This window comes from Watersipora subatra, chromosome 2, assembly GCF_963576615.1.
Source record: "Watersipora subatra chromosome 2, tzWatSuba1.1, whole genome shotgun sequence".
NCBI classification, from domain to species: Eukaryota; Metazoa; Bryozoa; class Gymnolaemata; order Cheilostomatida; family Watersiporidae; genus Watersipora; species Watersipora subatra.
The window spans coordinates 12,414,065-12,441,361 of NC_088709.1; the positions used below are offsets into that span (position 1 = coordinate 12,414,065).

General features: G+C 33.2%; 1 protein-coding gene across 1 annotated transcript; it reads right to left on the reverse strand.

Annotated features, from left to right (window-relative positions):
- Nucleotides 1-2,088: 2,088 nt before the first annotated feature.
- Nucleotides 2,089-27,297, reverse strand: LOC137387957 (polypeptide N-acetylgalactosaminyltransferase 5-like). The gene is made up of 11 exons (XM_068074474.1): nucleotides 27,170-27,297; nucleotides 26,122-26,198; nucleotides 25,003-25,159; nucleotides 17,145-17,311; nucleotides 10,351-10,515; nucleotides 9,136-9,335; nucleotides 7,255-7,448; nucleotides 5,715-5,838; nucleotides 5,090-5,218; nucleotides 4,065-4,298; nucleotides 2,089-2,238 (listed from the first exon to the last, which is right to left on the reverse strand). Exons 1-11 carry the CDS (start codon nucleotides 27,295-27,297, stop codon nucleotides 2,089-2,091), a joined length of 1,725 nt encoding a protein of 574 aa, XP_067930575.1.

Consider the following 27,297-nt stretch of genomic DNA (forward strand, 5'->3'; position numbering starts at 1 on the left):
CCGGTAAATCATGACAACTACAACTGTAGAAAAAAAATATAACTCAGAAAATACTAACTAATTGTATTAGTTTATAGTTGTGTACAATATAATTTTTGCATTTGTAAAAAGGGAGTACAATTGTGTGTATACACAGACTTGTGTATGACTTATATGTCTATGTAAATAAAAGACTGTTTGACTTTATTTCAGTCTATTTGCTGTGCAACGTAGCTTCAAGTGACTTATTTAATTATAAAACACGCCAGCAGTCTAATCGCTGAAGCGGATAAACCTGAAAACAAGCGATTTAACGACATTGACTATGGCATAGATTTGTGTACTAATATTGTAATGAGCTGTACATTCAAATAAATCACCAGCTCGTATCGACCTGAAGTGAACCGTCCAGCTCAGCTTGAGTCGTAGACAAAGAAGGAAGAGCCTACAGTTAAACTCAGATACAATATATAAGAGCGACGAAAAGGAAAGACAGAAGCAGTATGCGCCTGATAATGTGCTGTTATATTCCAGACAATATAAAATGTACACAAAGCAACTCTATATATATATAAATTTAAGTGTTTGTTTTTTTTTAAATCTTTTTATTAAACCCTGTGTCCAGTTAAAATGATTAAAATGTAGCAATAAAAAAAACCAAGTAGCAGATAATTTAATCTCAGAACCTCCCATTCACAAGGCGACAAGCTAACCTATTAAGCTGACCTATTAAGCTAACCAATTAAGCTAACCAATTAAGCTAACCTATTAAGCTAACCTATTAAGCTAACCTATTATGCTAACCTATTAAGCTAACCTATTAAGCTAACCTATTAAGCTAACCTATTAAGCTAACCTATTAAGCTAACCTATTAAGCTAACCTATTAAGCTAACCTATTAAGCTAACCTATTAAGCTAACCTATTAAGCTAACCTATTATGCTAACCAATTAAGCTAACCTATTAAGCTAACCTATTAAGCTAACCTATTAAGCTAACCAATTAAGCTAACCTATTAAGCTAACCTATTAAGCTAACCTATTATGCTAACCAATTAAGCTAACCTATTAAGCTAACCTATTAAGCTAACCTATTAAGCTAACCTATTAAGCTAACCTATTAAGCTAACCTATTAAGCTAACCTATTAAGCTACAGGGATACAATTGATTATTTGGACAGATAGTCATTATCTGGGTTAAAATACTTATAGCGGCTCTGTATTACATACAACGCTACTTAAGCTTGGTCTTACAGGTCTTAATAGTAATTCTAGCAGTATGTATACTAGCTTACTAAAAGTAGCCAATATCAGCTACATTACCCGCCATTGTTTATAAGCTGTTTTCACCACCAGTGCAACGCGGTGCATTCGGCTAGTATATACTAAACTCAAACACACTGAGTTATTCTTCAGAGTTTTCATGTGGTGCTGTTGAACGAGTCTTGCAGGTTTCCTTCACAGTATATTTACTGCTCTTTGACAAATGATTTGCTCCCCGGCAAACAAGTGATGCAGAAGTAACGATCGCTAACAATTACCTTTGTGTTGATTCAGATTTCCGCATGTAAGTGAAGTGGCCTAGGCCTTGCTTGTTCCATCCGCTGTACAGATAATCACTTTAACAACACAAATGTTGATGAGACTTGTCATATATTTACACTCTGACCTAATTAATACATGATTTAAAAATTTTATGACCCACAAATGACCTATATATTTCTATTTTGCACAATAAACTTAAATATAGTTATGTTATAGTGCCGAAACGGGGTTATAATGCTACAAAAAACCTAAATAAAATTCTATCTCACAATGGAATTTGTTCTTGAACACAAAAATTTTAAATACAATTACAACTATGTAACAGGAACGAGCCAGCGCTTCTTGTGATATAGAGTTTTTGCTATTAACATAATGAAATACTACTCTAGAGACAAAACCAGTAATCTGGAAAACAACGAAGAGGGCGTGTAGCCAGTGAGATTAAGAAGTTAATCTTTACTTGCAAAGCCAGTGGCCAAGAGGATTGCTGCTATTCTTGATGCTTTAAGACGACAAGCTTGCTGTTCAAATCTTATACTAGTATGATAAATATATGACCAAGTATTCATGCTGATGACTTGCTGCCATATTCTTTACGATGTGGCCACAACCAGAGCTGATGTAGGTTGTTAACATCACAAGTGTTCATAAACAGTTCTCCTGCATCTGAACCTTCTATACACAACTGAGATATACAATGCTTGATCAGTCCACTCTGAAACAAATAAAGGTCATTCAGAAAAAACTACGTACACTTGCCACATGGACTAATCGTTCAGTACTATGGAAAGGTTACAGTGAATCTTAATGAAAAAGAGGAAGTAAAAGTCTGGTTTGGTTACTCTTTTACTCTTTCACTACCACTACTATTACTAATGCTACTACATCTACTACTACTATTACTAATGCTACTACTACTTCTACTACTATTACTAGTACTACTATCACTACTGCTACTACTATCACTACTACTACTACTATTACTACTACATACTACTGCTACACCACTACTACTCCTACTACTACTGCTACTACTACTGCTACTACTACTACAGCTGATAGTACTACTACTATTACTACTACTATTACGATTACTATTACTACCACTACTGCTGCTACTACTACTACCACTACTACTAGAACAACTGATAATACTATTATTTCTACTACTACTCCTAACAGCACTGTTACTACCAATGTTCTTTTAGAGTTGCATAGAATCTGTTTGACTCATTAGTAAAATCACCTTATGAAAACTTACTGCAAAAAGCTTTTTGGAAACCTCACTGAAGTGCCTATAGGCTTTCACTCATAGGAATTTTTTTCTGTCACTAACTAGCAATAAATTTATGTTGGTCACTCTCTAATATATTTTTCACCTATTGAGTTGTTTATTATATTTAAGGCTTTGGTGATGCAGCAGATGCTTGATTCCTGGTTTAACGGAACTGCAACAAGCAGTTGTATTCTTTCTACTCCCACTACTAGTTGAAGTGTTCTATGACAAACATACAAAGTCAGCATCATCAAAAGTGAAATAGATTGGTTTTTTCATTCAAATATTAACTATTTTACAGCCAGAGCAAAATGTATAGTTCTGTTTAAAATAATAACTAACAGTACCAAAATTGACTTCATAGACTGCCTTTCAAACTTGCTGTTTTTGTTGCGTCAGACTAAACATACATGTAGATAAGGTGAGTAAACACTAAATAGCAGGTGACTAAAAACGTTTTCAATTCAGTCTGAATATCAGGCCCATAATCTTATAACGTGTTTCATAGAGAAAAAGTAGTTTTAGAAATATTTATAAAAAATACCAGTAGGCATTTTAATAGCCACCGAATCTTTGCTTAAAATTATCCGAATTTTCATTTTATAAATTATTTTGGGTCTGCTATTGGAATAGTATTAGTTTATAAGTTAAATAGTTTGATTATTTTTTGTACTATATTTTTTAATGAAATCAAACTTACCGAAAAACCTCTATTTGAACACCACCTTTATTTGAACGTTACCTCTAATAAAAAACCACCCTGTGAGAAGAGTTGAAAAATTGAGAGCCATTGCTTTCAAATAGAGGTTTTACAGTAACCATTTTATGGTAAACATTCTACTTGCCCTGCTAATGTTACTCGTTCACCTAGTGAATCTAATCTTCTCTTGTAAAATATGTGCTATATGTTTTATAGTTTATAAAGAGCATATCCATTTTTTGTCATTTAAGTCCTCTAACCTTTAATTTTTGTTTAATTTAATACAGAACTGAAAAAGTACTATCTAAAATACAGCCACGTTTAGTAATGTCTTATAATGAAAATGCATTTTTCAGTTTTTAACGCTTTGAGACAATCATGTTTGAAACTAACAAAGTGACACACTAGTCCATGCTGGGTAAACTTCATGTTTGCATCTATGATCAGACATTTCCATCATGTTTTGAGTCTACAAAAGTGTAAATGAACAGCACCTAAATTGATTGATATTAAACCACCCCCCCCCCTCCCCCCTTCCCCAGTTTCCTTCATTTCCTTGACATACCTTTTGATACAGCCATTCCTGGTTTCCTTTCACACCATGACAAGCATATGTTTTCACTTTACCGCTGTTGGCATAGTCAAGACAGACCTCATCTCGTCTTATTTCTCCTATCTCACTCATCAACCAGAGCTGATTACCTTTGAGGCTGTCACACTTTTGAAAACCAATAGGCACGTCATCAGAGAGGTAGTCGGATGGTCCATCTAAGCAGTAGTTGTTAGCCTTATTTTGTATCTGCAGGTAAAAACCAGACAGTAGTTATTAGCTTTATTTTGCACCTGCAGGTAAAAACAGGCAACGGTGGTTAACTTTATTTTGTACGTACAGGTATAACCCAAGAAGTAGGCTACATATTATTGTTTTCCGTACCTGCCGATATGTTTATTCATTGAGATGTTAGGGTATTTATAAGGTACTAAGGTAAGAAAAGCAAAGAAGAGGTGACACAAGTTATCCATCAAACTTTACATGTAGTAACATGCATGCCAATTTGAAATCTGTGAATCGGGTGTTTCTTCTAGCAATTCACAGAAGTGTCCCACTGTTCAGCCACACAATAATATAAGACTACCTCTTCAAAGGGTTACTCATACCAAATCTTAAAAGATTTTTTAGAAAGTATAGATATTTCTATCGTTTGAAATTTTTTTGCTGTTTTAAGTGAACTGACATCCAAATGTTTTAAAATTAAAATCAACAAAACTGGGTACATGTTTTTTGTGTTTAACTGTGATACAGTTTTGTAAATTTTAACTGTGGAACATTCGGACATCCAGATCACCTAATCAACAAACAAAATATGAAATGATAAAAAATATCTGTAATTTCTGATAAAATATTTTCCAAATTGACCTAAGTAACCTGGCAAATATACAGGTTGAAACTCCCTTTATAGTTGTCAAAACTCTAAGCTACACGTAGATGTTCTATTTTTATGGAACATCCAACTCGCTCATCTCTGCCTATTGTACCTGATAATATGGGTTTAGAGGTAAAAAAATAAAATAAAATTTCATGAAACATACTTGGCCAGAGTGTATTGCTTGGTTTGGTATAAACCTTTCAGGATAAACATTTTTCAAATACCAGTCAAATGATTTACACTTCAATCTCTGCCTAAGCTTGATCCTTGAAGATATGTCTCCATAGTCTCCCTGAAATATGATAAAATGGTCACATTATATGCGTAAGGAGTTGTTGCTCCAATGCAACTAAGTGGCAGAGTGTCTTATTCAAGTGGGTGTTTAAAGAATTAGTGAGCATTTGGAATTGTGTCACCTTAATGAATCGCAAGTCACCGTAATGAAAAGTAAGCCGCCTTCATATATATAACGTCACCTTAATGAGTGGTAAGTCACTTTAATGAGTGGTAAGTCACTTTAATGAGTGGTAAATCCCTTTAGTGAGTGGTGAGTCACTTTAATGAGTGATAAGTCACTTTAATGAGTGGTAAATCACTTTAATGAGTGGTAAGTCATTTTAATGAGTGGTAAGTCACTTTCATGAGTGATACGTCACTTTCATGAGTGGTAAGTCATTTCCATGAGTGGTAAGTCACTTTCATGAGTAGCAAGTTACCTTAATGAGTGGTAAGTCAACATAGTTGGAGAAGTGTTGGTAAATCTATGTAATATTGAAATGTATACTTACTAGGTCCTGATTCAACCGCTCATAGTAGAAGTTCTTGTATTCATCCAGCCAGACCTCTGCCAGTCTTATGCTGTTCTTTTTTATTATGTTCGCTGCCTTCGCAAACTTATATGGTATCCGAGTTCTAAAATTAAGTGTCTATAAGTTATACTGACACCTTTTCTGGATGTATGGGTGACATTTGCATTAGGTAATGAACATTTTTTGCTTAACATACAAAAACTTATGTTGTTTGCAGTGTTAATAATGATAAAGAAATAAAGCACTTCTGTAAATTTGGTACTTTATTAAGGTATTAGTAAAACTTTTCATTAACTTTTAACTTAAACTGATATTGGTGACCAACTTCTTGGTTGTTATATAGCAATCATAAGCCAGCTTTCAAAATGATTGCAAAAGAAATGCAACTGATTTGAGCAAATACTTTTGGACAGTAAAATTGTAAATTGTTCATAAATTCATCTTCTTTTTTTATTTTTTAAACTGCCAATCAAATGGGTTAATAATAGCTAATTAGAGGAGAAGGAAGAAACTGTCAAAACTTGAAATCTTGCTTGCAATTAAAAGCTGACCATAGCAGGTGATACAATTGGCAGTACTGGTAAATACAGTGGCCTCCTTAATGCTCCCTGAACATAGCAAGCAGTAAAACTAACAGTAGCGATAAATACAGTTGTTCCCTTAAGGGGATAACTGTACTTATAGGCACTGCCAATTTTATCACTTGCTATGGTCAGGGAGCATTAAGGGGGCTAATTTATTTATCAGGCCTGTTAAGCCAGGTTCCCATATACGTCGCTATTAGCGATGAAATGGGAACGTATGCGCCGAAGGCCGCCGAGGACCGCCGGTGGTTGCCGGCGGCATCGCAATAGTTTAGCGCTGTTCAAATTTTGCAAATGGTTGCAGGCAAAACATTCCCGAAATGCAATGTCCGGGTAAAGGTCACCATTATAGGAACGGCATGGCGAGCAAACATTTTATTTGATTACGCAATTATGTTTACGATATTATTAACGATGTGGCTTTATGTGAACATATCCCGCAGAGCCTAGCGTCTTACTGAGCAAGCGTTTTACTGTGCATGTTACCGCCGGAGTCTAGCAATTGATATGGGAACCGGGCTTAGTTTTATCCCATGCTCCGTTAAGGGAGCATTAAGGAAACAACTGTACTTATCGCTACTATTAGTTTTATTACAAGCTATGTTCAGGGAGCATTAATAATACATTACACATAAAGCATTTTATTCTCAGTATTAGTTTTGGCTGTTAACTCTGTGTCACTACTAGACTAGTAGTGACTAGTAGTACTAGTTCAGTGATTACATTTTAGTATAATGAATATATGGACATGCTCTTCAGTCTTGGCTAATAATTAAAATAGAAAGAATTGTTTGAGCAGAAATGGTTGTCTGTACGATCTTTCTAGATTTTTATAAAAAGCTAACCAAGATGAATAAGGCGCAATTATAGAACTTGAATACACACGAGTATGATTAAGTTGATGTGCTGGTTAATTAAATAAAACCTGATCTCACCTGAAAATATGACCAACACGTGAACAAGGGATGATTTCTAGGGTACCTCCACACATCCATATTCTAAATGATATCTCTAGATTCTCTCCACCCCAAATGTCCATCCCTGCATCATAAGTACCCAGCTCTACAAAGTAATCCTTGCTGATGGAAAAGAGGCCTCCAATCATTGTAGGGGAATGGACTGGTGCTACCTAGGACACAGAGATAATGACCAAACATAGAAACATATATGTCTGGTTGGAAACTTCAAAAGCTTCCTCCCTTGTAGAGCAGTTATATTTTTCTTTTCGTTAATAAGTTGATTTCTCAATTTTTACCCATGAGGTCTCAAACAATCCTCTGTATATACTTGCCAGTTTTCTAAATGTGGTATGTTTCTTTACATTTGGAAGGAAGTCACAATGTTTTTTCTAGTTCTCTGTAGTAGCTAATACCAATCAAAGTTGTAACTATTTTACATTTCTGTTTTAAGTTTGCAACTGGTTTTGTAAGAAATGTTATTTTATGTTAGATTTAGCATCTGAGTTTGCCCTGAGTACCTTTGATCTAAGCCCAAGATTGTAGCCAATGTGATATACCATCATACGTATGTAGTGACAACATGTATACTAACATACGCTGAAACAGTATAATGTACATTAGTATAGTCATTAGATATAACAATGACTGGTACTGAAAGCAACAACCAAACTTGCACCCACTAATCATAATAAAGTTGTAACTAACTCCTGCCTGAGTGTAAAATAGTACGCATATGAAAAATTGCAATTTCAATTACTCAGTTTTAGCTAGTTCTACTTCTTTAGGCAATAACTATATTATTGTTGGTCATTGTCCATCCGTCTCTTTTTTATGTCACAAAAGCTATCTTTATTCTCTAATTTGCATAATTATTCAGATGCTTTGAGAGGTGGGAGGTGGGAGGTTACAACAGTTGTTGAGCATGTCGTTGTAATAAGCTGAATGTCAGAGGTTTGAGCCCACATTTGAGCCCCATATTGGCCATAATATTAATCATCCCATTAATTGTGTATACATAGTTTTGTGATTGCATAAAAACTGGCACATTTGAAACAACTACTATAGTAACACAAAAATAAAGAACTTTACCATCCATACTGCTCTTAATCAGTCCTGATAGTTTAAAATTGATGTAAAAGTTATATTTGAATAGTGAGGAGCCTGTGAGTCTTTTTTAAAAGAAAATCAAATTAAGCTGATTTGAAATAGAAGGAACTAAAATTAAAATTGCAGCTCTCATTACAATGAATCAAATATACATATAACATAATCTGTTTTTCATTCATCGTTTACAAAAGTTTATGAATGGCTAGAGCGGAAACTATCATTCAGCTGGTTGCCTGGATATATACATAAATGTGGAGTTTTGTTGTTCTTCAGTATGTCCAGTTATAGCTATTATTAGAATAGCTGTAGCTGGACAACGCTGTCGCAATGTCATGGTGTACCATCATTTGAAGCCTAGGGCTTATTAGCAAGCCTACTGAAGTTTTCTATTGGCAATGTGCCAGGCTGATAGCAAATGTCAGGCAACTCTCATTACTTCTCGTTGTTTATAAGTTGATTTTAATACCATTTTCCATTGGCATTGTGCCAGGCTAATAGCAAGTAGTAGGCAAATTTCATCATTTCTCATTGTTTATAAGCTGATTTTTAATACCCGGGCAACGCCAGGAGGCACAGCTAGTTATCATATACAGGAGAGCTGTTTCGCTGTTTCTTAATTCTAATACAATCACCAGTTGGCAGTCTAGATGCAAGATAACTTAGTACATGCAGACAGACCCTGGTTCAATCTTTAACATCTCCTAATCTTTTTTAGCACAATACTTTTAACTATTTTACATTATCTATTACCTTATTTTTTCTTAGATTCTTCTCATTTTTTGGTGGAATATACCAAATGAAATGTAAATTCCAATCGAAGCCTCCGACATAAATGTCACTTCCACTAGTTGCTTTGTATTCTAGAGTCATGTTGTCAATTGTATTAATGTCTGGAGTTACAACTGTTGTTCTGTTGATCCGAATCTCATCTAGCAGAGGCTCCAACCACCCTGAAAGACAAAAGAAATGCTGAGCTGCTTTGGATGTATCACATTGTGTCAAAAAACAAATAGTTTGCTGTAGGATGCTTTAAATACAAAGGTTTTGTTCAAGAAAACTGGCAAATTTTTTATGGTGATTAAGAAATTTAAAGGTTAATTTTTTGCCAAAAAGTATGAGGTGGCTCAATAAAATTAGATAATAAAGTCCTGAAATGAGGAGTGCTAAAATAATTTCCCAAGTTTGGGACATTTACTATTTTATGACTGAACAGGGAGAAGTCATTTTTACATTACTTTAATAGAAGTGGTTCTACGCCAATTAAAGGTATCAATATCTTTCATGGCTTGTGTCCTCATTTTTATACGACGGTTTCAGGTTTTCAACTCATTTAATTTAAGTAACATAAATTAATTGCATACAAAATCTAACAATTATTTTGAAAATTTCATTGCCGTCTACTTTAACAAATTATCCGCTTTCTCAGCAGAGAAAAGTATTTTAAACTTTATTTGTTAAACCCATTTATTTGAATTTACTGCTTACTGTTGTCCTTCCTTTCTTTTTATTTGTTTTGTTATAATTGTATAACATAATTTTAAAACATTCCTATTTAAAATGAAATTATTGCCAATATAATAATATATATATAATCAGGTATACATAAGTCATCAAAATTTCGTAACAGAATCTGTTAGCTGTCTTTTATGAATTATTTACAAATTGTGTTGCAGTGGTTGCAGAGCAAAACATTCATAATTTTATTGATGAAGACAGCATAATTCATAGGTAAGTTCCAGAAAAAAATGGATTAAGTTTCAAAAGAAAGACAACAGGGATAGATTATACCAAAAGGCTTAAAATGGCATTTACATTTGACCTACCTTCTATTCACTTAACTTATAAGTCAATATAAACTGTATAAAAAACCAAAAGCTGATATACTTCTCAATTTTCTCAAAAGGAAAGTCGATATACTACCTATGCTAGTGGATAAAACTGTATAAAGTTCACACCCCCACATACCTTCAGTACACTCGATGTGTGAGTCTAAGAAAGTCAGCACGGCACCAGATGCTGCCTTGGCACCAGCCAGCCTAGATCTGATTAGACCTTCCCGCTTCTTCATTCTGATTATTTGCACTATACTTAGCTTGTCCATGTAATTTTGGAGTTGCTCACCCAAATGGGCTACAAACAGTTAATGAAGAATAAACAGTTATTGTTAAAATCAAATAAAGCTGTTCAAATGGTTGTTCAAATGTTGTTTAATGGTTGTACAAAAATTAATTTTAGACATGAAGTTTGAGATGTTTGAGGTGCTAGCTGTGTAATTGCTTGCAAATCATTGCTATGTGAACACTCTTCTTAAATAAGCTTAATAATATGATTTAAATATATTATACTTTAAATATGCTATACATAATATGAGGCAAATCAAGTTTTAAAAAGTGAACAACATCGACTTTTAGTAATTGGGCTATCTGACAGGAATGGCAACTTCAATAAAGCAAAACCAGACTAGTCGATCTTAATGGCATTTTCTATCACTTACATTTTATAACTTGATTAGCCAGATGCCAGGCTTTGCATGGGTGTTAAAAACAGCTTATAAAAGTGGCAGGTACTGTAGCTGCCTGCCACTTGCCATTAGCCTGGCACATTGCCAATGAATAATGACCAAAGGCATTTTGTAACCTTTACCTTATATAACTTGATAAGAATATTTTAACACGCCGTCAATGTAGTTCATGCTACTGACATGGTTAATACTGCGGGTATGATTAATGCTACCGATATGGTTAATACTGCCAATATGGTTAATACTACTGATATGGTTAATACTGCCAATATGATTAATACTGTTGATATGGTTAATACTGTTGATATGGTTAATACTGCTGATATGGTTAATACTGCTGATATGGTTAATACTGCTGATATGGTTAATGCTGCCAATATGGTTAATACTGTTGATATGGTTAATACTGTTGATATGGTTAATACTGCTGATATAGTTAGTACTGCTGATATGGTTAATACTGCCAATATGGTTAATACTGCCAATATGGTTAATACTGTTGATATGGTTAATACTGCTGATATGGTTAATACTGCTGATATGGTTAATGCTGCCAATATGGTTAATACTGCTGATATGGTTAATACTGCCAATATGGTTAATACTGCCAATATGATTAATACTGTTGATATGGTTAATACTGTTGATATGGTTAATACTGCTGATATGGTTAATACTGCTGATATGGTTAATACTGCTGATATGGTTAATACTGTTGATATGGTTAATACTGTTGATATGGTTAATAGTGTTGATATGGTTAATACTGCTGATATGGTTAATACTGCTGATATGGTTAATACTGCTGATATGGTTAATACTGCTGATATGGTTAATACTGCTGATATAGTTAGTACTGCTGATATGGTTGATACTGCTGATATGGTTAATACTGTTGATATGGTTAATACTGCTGATATGGTTAATACTGCCAATATGGTTAATACTGTTGATATGGTTAATGCTGCCAATATGGTTAATACTGTTGATATGGTTAATACTGTTGATATGGTTAATACTGCTGATATAGTTAGTACTGCTGATATGGTTAATACTGCCAATATGGTTAATACTGCCAATATGGTTAATACTGTTGATATGGTTAATACTGCTGATATGGTTAATACTGCTGATATGGTTAATGCTGCCAATATGGTTAATACTGCTGATATGGTTAATACTGTTGATATGGTTAATACTGTTGATATGGTTAATACTGCTGATATGGTTAATACTGCTGATATGGTTAATACTGCTGATATGGTTAATGCTGCCAATATGGTTAATACTGTTGATATGGTTAATACTGTTGATATGGTTAATACTGCTGATATAGTTAGTACTGCTGATATGGTTAATACTGCCAATATGGTTAATACTGCCAATATGGTTAATACTGTTGATATGGTTAATACTGCTGATATGGTTAATACTGCTGATATGGTTAATGCTGCCAATATGGTTAATACTGCTGATATGGTTAATACTGCCAATATGGTTAATACTGCCAATATGATTAATACTGTTGATATGGTTAATACTGTTGATATGGTTAATACTGCTGATATGGTTAATACTGCTGATATGGTTAATACTGCTGATATGGTTAATACTGTTGATATGGTTAATACTGTTGATATGGTTAATAGTGTTGATATGGTTAATACTGCTGATATGGTTAATACTGCTGATATGGTTAATACTGCTGATATGGTTAATACTGCTGATATGGTTAATACTGCTGATATAGTTAGTACTGCTGATATGGTTGATACTGCTGATATGGTTAATACTGTTGATATGGTTAATACTGCTGATATGGTTAATACTGCTGATATGGTTAATACTGCTGATATGGTTAATACTGTTGATATGGTTAATACTGCTGATATGGTTAATACTGCTGATATGGTTGATACTGTTGATATGGTTAATACTGCTGATATGGTTAATACTGCCAATATGGTTGATACTGTTGATATGGTTAATGCTGCCAATATGGTTAATACTGTTGATATGGTTAATGCTGCTGATATGGTTAATACTGCTGATATGGTTAATACTGCTGATATGGTTAATACTGCTGATATGGTTAATACTGCTGATATGGTTAATACTGCTGATATAGTTAGTACTGCTGATATGGTTGATACTGCTGATATGGTTAATACTGTTGATATGATTAATACTGCTGATATGGTTAATACTGCTGATATGGTTAATACTGCTGATATGGTTAATACTGTTGATATGGTTAATACTGCTGATATGGTTAATACTGTTGATATGGTTAATACTGTTGATATGGTTAATACTGCTGATATGGTTAATACTGTTGATATGGTTAATACTGCTGATATGGTTAATACTGCTGATATGGTTAATACTGCTGATATGGTTAATACTGTTGATATGGTTAATACTGCTGATATGGTTAATACTGCTGATATGGTTAATACTGCTGATATGGTTAATACTGCTGATATGGTTAATACTGCTGATATGGTTAATGCTGCCAATATGGTTAATACTGCTGATATGGTTAATACTACGGGTATGATTAATGCTACTGATATGGTTAATGCTGCCAATATGGTTAATACTGCTGATATGGTTAATACTGCTGATATGGTTAATACTGCTGATATGGTTAATACTGCTGATATGGTTAATACTGCTGATATGGTTAATACTGCTGATATGGTTAATGCTGCCAATATGGTTAATACTGCTGATATGGTTAATACTACGGGTATGATTAATGCTACTGATATGGTTAATGCTGCCAATATGGTTAATACTGCTGAGATGGTTAATGCTGCCAATATGGTTAATACTGCTGATATAGTTAGTACTGCTGATATGGTTAATACTGCTGATATGGTTAATGCTGCCAATATGGTTAATACTGCCAATATGGTTGATACTGCTGATATGGTTAATACTGCTGATATGGTTAATACTGTTGATATGGTTAATACTGCTGATATGGTTAATGCTGCCAATATGGTTAATACTGCTGATATGGTTAATACTGTTGATATGGTTAATACTGTTGATATGGTTAATACTGTTGATATGCTTATACTGCTAAAATGGTTAATACTACGGGTATGATTAATGCTACTGATATGGTTAATGCTGTCAATATGGTTAATACTGCTGATGTGGTTAATACTACGGGTATGATTAATGCTACTGATATGGTTAATGCTGCCAATATGGTTAATACTGCTGAGATGGTTAATGCTGCCAATATGGTTAATACTGCTGATATAGTTAGTACTGCTGATATGGTTAATACTGCCAATATGGTTGATACTGCTGATATGGTTAATACTGCTGATATGGTTAATGCTGCCAATATGGTTAATACTGCTGATATGGTTAATACTACGGGTATGATTAATGCTACTGATATGGTTATTGCTGGCAATATGGTTAATACTGCTGATATGGTTAATACTGCCAATATGGTTAATACTGTTGATATGGTTAATACTGCTGATATGGTTAATACTGTTGATATGGTTAATGCTGCTGATATGGTTAATACTGCTGATATGGTTAATACTGCTGATATGGTTAATACTGCTGATATGGTTAATACTGCTGATATGGTTAATACTGCTGATATGGTTAATACTGTTGATATGGTTAATACTGCTGATATGGTTAATACTGTTGATATGGTTAATACTGTTGATATGGTTAATACTGCTGATATGGTTAATACTGCTGATATGGTTAATACTGTTGATATGGTTAATACTGCTGATATGGTTAATACTGTTGATATGGTTAATACTGTTGATATGGTTAATACTGCTGATATGGTTAATACTGCTGATATGGTTAATACTGCTGATATGGTTAATACTGCTGATATGGTTAATACTGCTGATATGGTTAATGCTGCCAATATGGTTAATACTGCTGATATGGTTAATACTACGGGTATGATTAATGCTACTGATATGGTTATTGCTGGCAATATGGTTAATACTGCTGATATGGTTAATACTGCTGATATGGTTAATACTGCTGATATGGTTAATACTGCCAATATGGTTAATACTGTTGATATGGTTAATACTGCTGATATGGTTAATACTGTTGATATGGTTAATGCTGCTGATATGGTTAATACTGCTGATATGGTTAATACTGCTGATATGGTTAATACTGCTGATATGGTTAATACTGCTGATATGGTTAATACTGCCAATATGGTTAATACTGTTGATATGGTTAATACTGTTGATATGGTTAATACTGCTGATATGGTTAATACTGCTGATATGGTTAATACTGCTGATATGGTTAATACTGCTGATATGGTTAATGCTGCCAATATGGTTAATACTGCTGAAATGGTTAATGCTGCCAATATGGTTAATACTGCTGATATAGTTAGTACTGCTGATATGGTTAATACTGTTGATATGGTTAATACTGCTGATATGGTTAATACTGCTGATATGGTTAATGCTGCCAATATGGTTAATACTGCTGATATGGTTAATACTACGGGTATGATTAATGCTACTGATATGGTTATTGCTGGCAATATGGTTAATACTGCTGATATGGTTAATACTGCTGATATGGTTAATACTGCTGATATGGTTAATACTGCCAATATGGTTAATACTGTTGATATGGTTAATACTGCTGATATGGTTAATACTGTTGATATGGTTAATGCTGCTGATATGGTTAATACTGCTGATATGGTTAATACTGCTGATATGGTTAATACTGCTGATATGGTTAATACTGCTGATATGGTTAATACTGCCAATATGGTTAATACTGTTGATATGGTTAATACTGTTGATATGGTTAATACTGCTGATATGGTTAATACTGCTGATATGGTTAATACTGCTGATATGGTTAATACTGCTGATATGGTTAATGCTGCCAATATGGTTAATACTGCTGAAATGGTTAATGCTGCCAATATGGTTAATACTGCTGATATAGTTAGTACTGCTGATATGGTTAATACTGCTGATATGGTTAATACTACGGGTATGATTAATGCTACTGATATGGTTAATGCTGCCAATATGGTTAATACTGCTGATATGGTTAATACTGTTGATATGGTTAATACTGTTGATATGGTTAATACTGTTGATATGGTTATACTGCTGAAATGGTTAATACTACGGGTATGATTAATGCTACTGATATGGTTAATGCTGTCAATATGGTTAATACTGCTGATGTGGTTAATACTACGGGTATGATTAATGCTACTGATATGGTTAATGCTGCCAATATGGTTAATACTGCTGATATGGTAAATGCTGCCAATATGGTTAATACTGCTGAAATGGTTAATGCTGCCAATATGGTTAATACTGCTGATATAGTTAGTACTGCTGATATGGTTAATACTGTTGATATGGTTAATACTGCTGATATGGTTAATACTGCTGATATGGTTAATGCTGCCAATATGGTTAATACTGCTGATATGGTTAATACTACGGGTATGATTAATGCTACTGATATGGTTAATGCTGCCAATATGGTTAATACTGCTGATATGGTTAATGCTGCCAATATGGTTAATACTGCTGATATGGTTAATACTGCTGATATAGTTAGTACTGCTGATATGGTTAATACTGTTCATATGGTCAATAGTGCCGATGTGGTTAATACGCTTTACCTTGCCAACTTCTCAATCTAATCGATGAATTAATTTGATAACTCAAGCTCTAAGTAGCTGAATAAACAAATTATATTCTCAATCAAATAGTTGAAATAATTAAACTATTTAATTAAATAATATTAAATAAATTGTATTAAATAAATTTAAATAGTGATCTATCAAAAATTCAGCTTTTGTAGTCAATTGTCCTAAAAAGAAATTCAGTATAAGTTAGTAAACTGTTTGAAACATGATATTCATTTAGTTACCGAGATGGTCAATAGAACTCACTGTAAAACACCCGATAACAGCCCAAATTATCTTTTTCATTATCATTTGTGATTAGAGATTAATTAGGAAGCAATACTGCAAAGTCGAACTATACAGAGATAAGCTTACATCATTCATGGTTAACTAAAAACGTTTTTTAGTGAAAAGGTAATTTATCCCTCATTTCTTGTGTAAATTAGTAAGAACGAGGTAATATCAAAACATTGCAATCTACATAGATATAGCCATAAGCAGGTGCTTCAAGTACTCTCCATTTAAAACTGTCACTAAGACACTTACGCATATCAGAGAAATCATCAACCAGAATAATCTCCTTGAGAAGTTTAGAATCGGATCTGTCTATAACACTGTGTACTGATCGTAGTAAGACTGACCAGGCCTCGTTATGAAAGCACATGATCACACTTGTGTCCGGTAGATCCTTTGCATATATTTTTGTTTTACACCTGCAGTTAAAACTTATATATGAACTACGAGTAGCACCTGCTAACTTTCATAAGGTAAATACGGTATTTTGGTAAGGTAATACTAAAATAAATTAATTAAAATACTGAAATAAAATAAATTTGTAATACTACAGAAAAAATAGCTATATTTATTTAAAACTATTTCAGTTTCCTTACAATAACAATCGGGAGGTTTTAATTCTTTGAATTTTGCCAGCAGTTTTTTTCAAAAATCCTGAGTAATTAGCAGCAAAAATATTCTAACACTTTTGTCTCTGGTATGATTCGTCGTTTTTAGGTAGCAACAAAAAGTGAAAATGCAAAAGATACAAACAAAAAAGCATTAATTAAAAGACAATAAAAATATAAAAATTAACATACCAATCAATAAATAGAAATGACAGAATGAAAGCGGAAACCAGAAATCAGAAATTAAAAAACCAGAGAGTTTATGAGATAGTTTGTTAGCTAAAAACCTTACTTGGTGGCAGACAATAAAATAAAAATATGAAATGTGTTTTTTATATAATATATTTCAATAAAGTGTCAATATTGCTGTATAGAAATGGAAAAGCCAAATCGACATCTATGAGGTTGAGAAAGCCACACACCCAATCTTAACAGGATTATGTACACAGTGTAGAGAGAAATATGAACACTAGAGCTGACACTATGAACAAGGTAAATTTCTAAAGAAAAGTACTTTACTAAGAACGGATTACTTTGTTTATGTCAGGAGAAAAAAGAGTAAATGAATAATGTTAAAAATTTGGAAAAAAGAACAAATAAAAGCTGAAAATTGTTTGACAATTAGTCTTATAGTAGTCGGAAGTTTAAGATATCAAGCCAGAGTTTTATTAATAGTCTTCAGTGTGGTTGTCTTCAACAGAACTGCTCAAATCTCCAGGCTAACCAGCTCGACTAGCAAGGTACTAGTAAAAGCCAAAGGACCTTCATTAGCAAGAGGTCATCTGACCTCAACCAAATTATGCCTCAGTCAATTTAAATATGAGAATAGAGGAATTTGTCAAAATGGAAAGTTTTGTGATGATGAAAAGAACATGCAAAATATTTGTCAGTGAAGTTGTAAGAGTTATGGGACCATTTGATTTTGCCCAACAAAAAGGCAAAACTAAGACAGTCAAAAAGGGTTATTTGACATAAGCGATGTTTCAAGTTTTTGCTTTAAAAGAGCCTTATATTGTATGCATGTGAATAGGTGTTTTTCTACATTTCACTAGAACAACTTTACGGACTAATGGAAGAGCAACAAAAGATAGATGATTTTCAGTTGCCCTCTGTTACCGCACTACTGACAATACTGTTTCTAACAGAAGGCAGCCTAAAACACAAATTTCCACAGCATGAGGACCTGAAGCTCATTTTTGCTAACAGCAAACACAAAACTTTAATTGCTAGAAACTAGAAATTTCCCTGTCATACAGCCCACGACCAAAGTGATATTCCACTGTCATACAGCCCACGACCAAAGTGATATTGGAAAAAAGAAAGGGTACTGATGGTTGAGCAATGCAATATTAGCAGTCAAATGGCACTGCAGTGCAATAGGATAATTGCAATGGTAGCTGTAATGTACTGGGTGTGGGTGTTATTATGTACAACAATTAGCAATAATGAAAGGAAAGGATTGTATGTTTATATATCTCCCCCTGCAATAGGAGAAATGCAATATTAGAAGTAAAATGCATTGATATTGTTAGAATAACCAATATTAGTAATATAGTAATACAGTAATAATAGAAAACCAATGCACAATTTTGTTTACATTTCAAAACGTCATAGCTAACAAGATCAAGAAGTTGTGATATTTATATAGATTTTTAGAAAATCTATTTAACAAAACTATTTAGAAAAAATAATAGCAGTAACATATTGCCCATCATCGATGTTGTTAGTGTGACTATAACACTTCAATAGTCATCCAAACTTATAATTAAATATTGTAATAATCTCATAAGAATCGTTAGAAAAAAATATCATCGTCGTGTCCTTTACCTTCACTGCGTTGGACATCAGTTAGAATATCAAAGTACTCAAAAGTGTATAAAATGTCAGTTACTTTGAAATCGGCAAAAAAGAAACGATTATATTTCAGTACTCCTACGTTAATTACAGAAACCTTCGGCAATTCGACAATGCTATAGACTGATGAAATGTGCACGTTATTTTTTCGAGAAATGCACACGACTTAATGGTTCTATTCTCTGTCGCTCGGCGCTTCAATTGCCGGTCTTAATTTTGATAAAAGTAAGGCTTGGAAGTTTTAATAACGATTTTCGGCCAAATTAATCTGTCTATTTGTGTATAATCTGTTCAGATGGGTAAGTTTTAAGATACTGTTGACACTTTTCAAAGACTTGTTAATATATTTAAATAGGTTTATATGTGTTTTGTATCGTTATTATACTTAAACGACTCAACACAAAATGGTTGAATTTGTTAATGAGATTTCGGTACAAGGGTTTGTAACGTTGTTGATGAATAATTTTCGTGAGTTGTGTGCACATGCATTTATCATAAAACTTTCAAACATTCGCTCCGCTCGTTTGGTCGTGGGATAAAAATTGTTTTACTCTACATTTGGGATATGATAGTTCCAAACTATACAATAAACAAAAATGAAACATTAATTTGTCATTTACTAGCTTTTGCTTGCTAATGAAACTGCGTTTCTGCACCTACCCGAAGCAAACTGGCCAAAGTATGAAGCAAATGACTTGGCCAAAATAAAGAATGGAAGGCCTTTTAGCTTTTTTATCTAAAAACCTCTTTCAATAGTCAAAGCAAATTTTCTACCGAAAGTGTCTCGTAATTTCAAAGTTTCATATGCTGAGTCTTTTGTTAGTAAATATATTTAGTATTCTTAGTATAGTATAGCTCTAAAGGAGTTTGACTTATCAGGCTAACTGCTTCTTATAAACAGCAGGAGTCACCAGCTAGAGTGCCATTAACAGCTTTACTTTCACAAATGATCAGCGGAAAAACTATAACATAAAGATGGGAATTGATTAATTTTTTGGAGGAAACATGTGACTTTAAAAAAACAAAACATTTTTGCCATGACCAGAAGCATGAAAAAATTGTTGAACAGCAACAGGTTTATTTGCTTAGATTAAATGAAAAGCTAAGAGTGTGGTGCTGGTTACAAGAGGGCAGAGCTGATGCATAATCAGCCAATAATTGGTATTCTAAATTCCAAAGTAACATCCACAAGTAGCAGATCATAACCATCTGGTTTATGAGACAATAAAAAAAATACATTTTTTCAAAATAATTCTCTGTTACTTTTTTTTTTGTTACAGCTAATTGAGATCCCAGTTTTGGGAAAAAAACAAAATAGATTAATATTTTGATATTAAAAATTTGAGAAAGCATGGGGATGTGAAAAATATTTTAGATGATCTGATGAATGCTATCAAAATGCACATTTTATTAGAAAGAAATTCAAAAAGATAACATTTTACGTTAGAAATGTCAAAAAAAGGATGGAAAATAGATGAGTGGAAGTGAAATGTGGATAGCAATTAAACCAACTTGTAGGAAGAACTCACAAATATTTGAATGGCTTGAAGCAGGTAAATATTTGAATGGCTTGAAGCAGGTAAATATTTGAATGGCTTGAAGCAGGTAAATATTTGAATGGCTTGAAGCAGGTAAATATTTGAATGGCTTGAAGCAGGTAAAATGATAATGAAAACTAGTAAACAAGATGAACAACAAAAAATCCCAAAAGAATTAGAAAGTTTCTAGATTCAAGTCTAGATTACAGGCACGCTAGACAAATTATGAATAGAAAGTTTTATAGAGCTGTTGATAAATATTAAAAGACTAACCAGCAAGCTTTAAGGTTTAAATCATGACAATAATAATAAATAATGAAAATATTATTTCTTTTCTGTCATTCATGATTTTAAGATTAGACTATGTATGAAACAGTGTTTAATATTATTTAAGGACCAAACTATGTGAAAGCAAGCTTTATACATATTTATAGCATTTTGAGAAACCTCAGATGCCATATACCAAATAAATATTTACTTAGATATTGTTTGTATAAAATTGTATTTGAATCGGATTGCAGTCAAAGTTACACTCTATTTACAGTTAGTTTAAAGGATCTCCTATGCACCAGTTACACAAAATGATACAGTTTCTGTAGCTTTATTATGGAACAGTTTTATTTTATTGAGTTTCTAAAAGCAAACTTTTTCTCTAAATCTTATTGGTTTGTAAATAACTTGATGAGCTAAAGAATTGTGTAAATGAATTATTTTGCACTTTAAAAGATATGTAGGAATGTTCATCATGAAAACTCATTTGTACAGAAAAATTGAAATAACAGTCTGAATTAGAAATTAGTCAGAAACCAGGAAAATTTGACACTTAGACAATTGCAACCTATCGAAAAAGCACAATATCAAAATAATGCATTATAGTTATTAATTAATTAATGCCTGGTGTAACACAGTTAATAACAAATTTTTTGCCAGAAAATTTATATTTTATCAACATATACATCATCTAACATTCTAGCTTTCAAATGAAGGTGTTTGTTTCTGTGTAATTCAGACTGTACCGGCTGCAGTGCCTCATACAGCTCTACACTGATTGCAATAGCTTTGCTGCCCATGTGAGTTTAAACATTTTTTCTGACCAACATTGTAAGCTTAATGCAGACTGAAGTGTTTAGCTTAAAGCCATGGAAGTTTGGTATTTGGTAGGAGTATGTGTACAATTATGCCATAGTATAGCCAGTTGAATGATGTGTGTATTAGATAAATAGCTGTTAGCAGAACTGGAGGTATTAAATTCCAATCCAGTGCGCAGTGGATTTTTTATTTCTAAAACTTTGTTGCTATGACTCGGCACACATACAGATCAACAAAAACAAGCAAACACTAAAACTTATATACTTATAGATTACATTCAAACATTGGCCAAGACCTAAATAATTTTAACCTTTATTTTGCAGTTTCAATTTGAAGATTCTGGTTCTATGCAGGATTCTTTTAACTGTTCAAGCCAAAAGCTTGCTCTGTACATATATAATCTATCTATGTGAGTATTTATCATTTCCAAAGTTAACATAGGTTTGACTAAATTCTCACGCATTCTTTCCTAAGTTTTTAAAGGCATGGGAAACCCCTCGTATAACTACTCGCCATAGCAGCTAAATTATTTGGCACATATCCAACCTTTACAGTAATTTTATGGATGGTTAAAAGATGCCTACCTAGCAACTTACTAAAAGTATTTTCACGGAAAAAAATAACAGCTAGTATATCCGTTTTGAGTTTTTAAAGATTTGGGATCTGACCTCTAGAACCTGCAAAAAGCTTTTAAACTTTTTCATACAAAAAATATTTCAAGTTTTTACAGAGCAGATAACGACTAATAATTTAAGATATTGCAAGCAAAGATGGTGATAGTTCTACAAGCTAAAATTAAAACAGCAGAAAATATTTGAAGTTGTTCTTTTTATTGCAATTTGCAATTTCAAATGATGTCTACTGCTCTTTCCGATCATAAGCCTTTGTAGTTGACTTATGAGAAGCAGTTTACTGTATGAATAATATTTGATTGGGTGAAATGAGTAATCTTCATTAGACAGATAACAGTTTCCATTGCAGTTCCTTCTATTTGAAATCAGCTTCATCAGAGATTTTTTCAAAGAGAACTCACGGACCTCTCATTAATAAAAGGCAACTTTTAAATCGGTGTTAAATTGTAAGAAATGAAAAGGCGCAGTATAGATGTCATCACTTTATTTTTATGGTACAACAGCGTTTGCTGTAAATTTGCGAACTTTCATGCAATTACAAAATTCTGTACATCAATTAATGAGATGACAAAAATGTTGGCCAATATGAAGCTTAAATCCATGCGACTTACTAAACGGATGCTTTAATCAACTGAGCTAAGGAGCCACCTTCCGACACGTCAGAACAATGGTTCCAATCAGAGAATATAGATTGATATGTGGCAGAAAAGCAAATAGACAGGCGCACAGATCGGCTGACAGACAGACAGACAGACAGACGAGTGGAAAATTTTAATAATGATATATATAAAATATTAAAAAAAAATTTTAATTTTTATAATTTTTTTTAAATATATATAACAAAGGTTTATTATGTCTCATTGTATAAAGGCTTACACTAATCGTATTAAGACTTTAATATTATTATTTTTAATTATTTAATATTAAGTCTTGTAATATTAAACACACATTTAATTTGCTGCCATTTGCTGTCAGTTGCTGTAAGTGCTGCCAATTAGCTACTATGAAAATACGTGCTGATTGCTGTTCAGTTTAATTAACTGCTCATAACAGGCAACCACTAGAGAGAAGATGAGGAATAAACTACAAAGTGCACTAAGGTTGGATGAATTTGACATTTGATAATAAACATTATCTTGCCAGGCAAAAAGGAACAAGTACTCAAGTATATATTGTGTTAACTACAAATGGTTTTTGGAGTTCATATACAAGAATATTAAAACTTTTACCTGTTTAAACAGTAAAAAGTCACACATATGTTTTAAGATGATCAATTTAGAGTGTAAAAATGTCCATTTGATGTTTATTTGACTTGTTTCAAGCTCGCTCTGAGTAGAGTTTAATTTAGCACTTGGGGATATACAAGCAGAAATTTTTACATAAAATCTTATAAATATACAGTGACTATATATTCCATCTTATTTAGTATATGTGAGAGTAATTTAATTGTCCATATAAACAAATCACAAAGTCTATCTTTCAGTCTTTTCAGCTTTAGTCGATTAGTATCTAACCATGAAAAATCCGTATCGCAGAAGATTTGATCTCGGAATCTCCCTTTATCAGGCAACAAACTAACCGATTGAGCTATTAGAGTTGCAGTGGATTCACTGGGCAATATGAGTCATTATCTAATTATTTAGGCTAAATTACGCATAGCACTCTGTGTTGCTATGTTTAGCAATAAGGATACTTGCTTACTCAAATTAGCCATTGGCAATATGCTAGGCTAATGGCAAGTGGCAGGCAACTACAGTACCTGCCACTGTTTATATGCTGTTTTTAATATCCGTGCAACGCCGGACATTCGGCTGGTAGATATATAAATCTAAGTATTTGTTTGTCTGGTTATAGAAATAAAACATGCACTCTTGCAGCATGTGTTAGCATTAGGAATAAAAACACTGCTTTGTACTGGAATTTAAAACAGAAACACTGGTTTTGCGGACAAACGCCCCAACCTTTATACTATACTCCATACTATAGAATAATTGGGGATATACTCATTACATCTGCCTGTCTTCAATGGTGCAGGAAACTGCCAGTGTACTAAAAAAAATATGTCCCCAAACCTCCTTAAACCTCTATAAAAGTATGTGTATATGGCATAAAATTAATTGAACTTACAGCAGAAACAGAAATAAAAAAAATACTTGGTAATTTAAAAATTAGAATGGTAAATGTTGTATATCTTGATTCAAATTAGAAATTTTATGCAACTTTTTTTACTACTCAATTAACACCTGGCATCCAGCTAGTTAAAAATACGAACCCACATTTCATCTTATCTAGTACATGTACAGGTAAATTCAATTACAGGTAAGTTGAAGAAAATACTTGAACTACACGTAAATCTACCAGTGCAAAATCAGTGGTTATACACACTCACAGAGGGTCTCTTATATCTAAGAGCTGTCTGTGCACAGATATCTGGTCACTGGCAAACTCATTGAAGTTATTATTCTTCAGGCCTCTTTCATATCTCTCTTTATCCTTTTGACTGAGGTCTTCCTCGTTGATCATCACACCTTTTCCTAGTTCTCCTGAAACATATAAAAAACAGATTTATCAGCTGTACACTTTTATTTGTCATAATTATACGTAATACATAAACATCTTCAGAAAGCATATCTTATGAAAATCAGAACATAAACGGTATAGTATTTCATTTTCAGTTAATTCATTTACATTTTTTGTCATAGATAGGTATGAACCTTGTTATGGTTTTGGTTATTTTAATTTATAAATAAGGCATTAAATGAAATCCTATTTCTGCGTAACTCTGACTAGTCATTCTCTCTCTTTTAACTTTTACTGGTGAAATAATTCCATTTCGTCACACATGCATACACACGCATGCAAACTCCTGCACAACACAGCATAGCACGCAATACCATACCACACCACATAAAAAACACACACATACGCATATGCACACGCACGCACGCATGCATGCACACACACACGCACACACAGGAATACACATGTACGCACATGCATGCACACTCATGCTCACACACGCACTCGCATGTACTTTACATACTCTTTCAACCTCTGATAATTTACAAGACTCACTATTTAATGATATTCTTAAAGTTTTGCTAATGTATACATCACGTATGCACAGTTTGAAAGACAAATTGCTGGAGTTAGCGTAAACCCAGTTTAGTACAGTTAACCTATGAAGGAACATCGTTTGTCATAGAAAAATGTTTTTTCTACTGAAAACTGATACATTGAAACTTTTGTGATTTGCTTACAATACTATGACTATCAACATCTGCTTACTTGAAAGATAGAAAAGTCTTGCTTCAATATATCAGTTTGAAAAAGTTATGTTGATGTTTTATTTTGGAATCATTATAGACTAGTTCCTATCACTTCTTACCCGGAAGACGAGGATTAGCGACGGCTTTACTCATCTGGGAAAGAAGAGATAAAGGTCCGACATTACTGTTTGAGTTTACATACTTGAAAAAACTGTCTTCTGGCTTTTTTGGTTTATGTAGGGAGGTAGGAACTTCTACAATCTTTGACACTTGCTTTGGTTTGTAAAACTCATGATGATTTGTTTGAGTTTCAGACCTGAAACCAAGATCCAAAGCTAGCCTCATCAAGGAAATGAAAATAGCAAACTCTATGTGGCTCATGCAGATATTAAAATGAATGCTAATGTGCTTAAAATCACAACAAGTGACTTCATTAGACACAAAGTATACAGCCTAATTGAATAATTTAAACTTTTAACAGGAAATTAAAAAAACCCGACTGAGATCCTCTAATTTCTCTACAAGAAAACAAATCACTAGAGTGCAAGGCAATGAATGTATATATTTTTAAATATATATCAATACAGTCAAGAGTAGGCATACAATCAACTTCATATAATGATTTTTCCAGGTGCTCTGCTCTTGGTCGCTTCTGCTGCATCTTTAATAGCTTTTCACCTTGGTTTGGCTTTGCTCCTTGGTAGTACGGTCAACTCGCCAGTCAACCCTTGGCCGACTGGAAGTATTACTAGGGATCATAATATTTGTTGAGTCAAGGTTTGGCCCTGTTGCGGCATCGGTCACCTCGGGGTCGGCTTCTCTCTCTGATCTGGCTCTGGCTGTTGCGATCGTTACCCACAAAAGCAATAACTTACTAATGTGGCTATGAAATGCCTAATCAGTTTTATAACAGTTTAAAGGCTGTTAACTTTTATCGCTAGTTTCTTGCTGAAAAGGCAAACAACTTATTAAAATAAAAACAATTATTAAAAGTAATACAATTATAAGTCAAAATAAGAATCATTAAAAGTTGATTTTATATCCGCCAAGAGTCATATACTTCAATTGATGAAAAAAGAAAAGCTGGGTTCTACAAACTCTGCTTTTAGTACAAATACGTAAGCAATAACTGTACAAATGATTACGATTTTGTGAACGTTGATCAGTCTAGTTAGAGTATTTACTAGGTGATAGGCAGACAGTTTCATGTAATTATTACATGCTAGTTGTTATTATCAGAATGCTGTCACTGTCAGCATCTATTATTATTACCAACTTATAACTCACCTTCTTAGCTCCAATGGTTTACCATCATGATTAGCACTTCCCATAAAGATGACACAAATGAGAAACCATATTATTGTAGCATAAGCTATAAGCTTGATGAAGAATTGGATGGTTTTTATCCTTGCCAT

Coding starts and splice junctions, on each gene's coding strand:
- LOC137387957 (XM_068074474.1), bottom strand. CDS start 27,297: ATGGCAAGGATAAAAACCATCCAATTCTTCATCAAGCTTATAGCTTAT. Junction 17,312..25,002: donor TTAGATATAAGAGACCCTCT/GTGAGTGTGTAT, acceptor TTTTAACTGCAG/GTGTAAAACAAAAATATATG. Junction 9,336..10,350: donor ACACATCGAGTGTACTGAAG/GTATGTGGGGGT, acceptor TTTGTCTTTCAG/GGTGGTTGGAGCCTCTGCTA.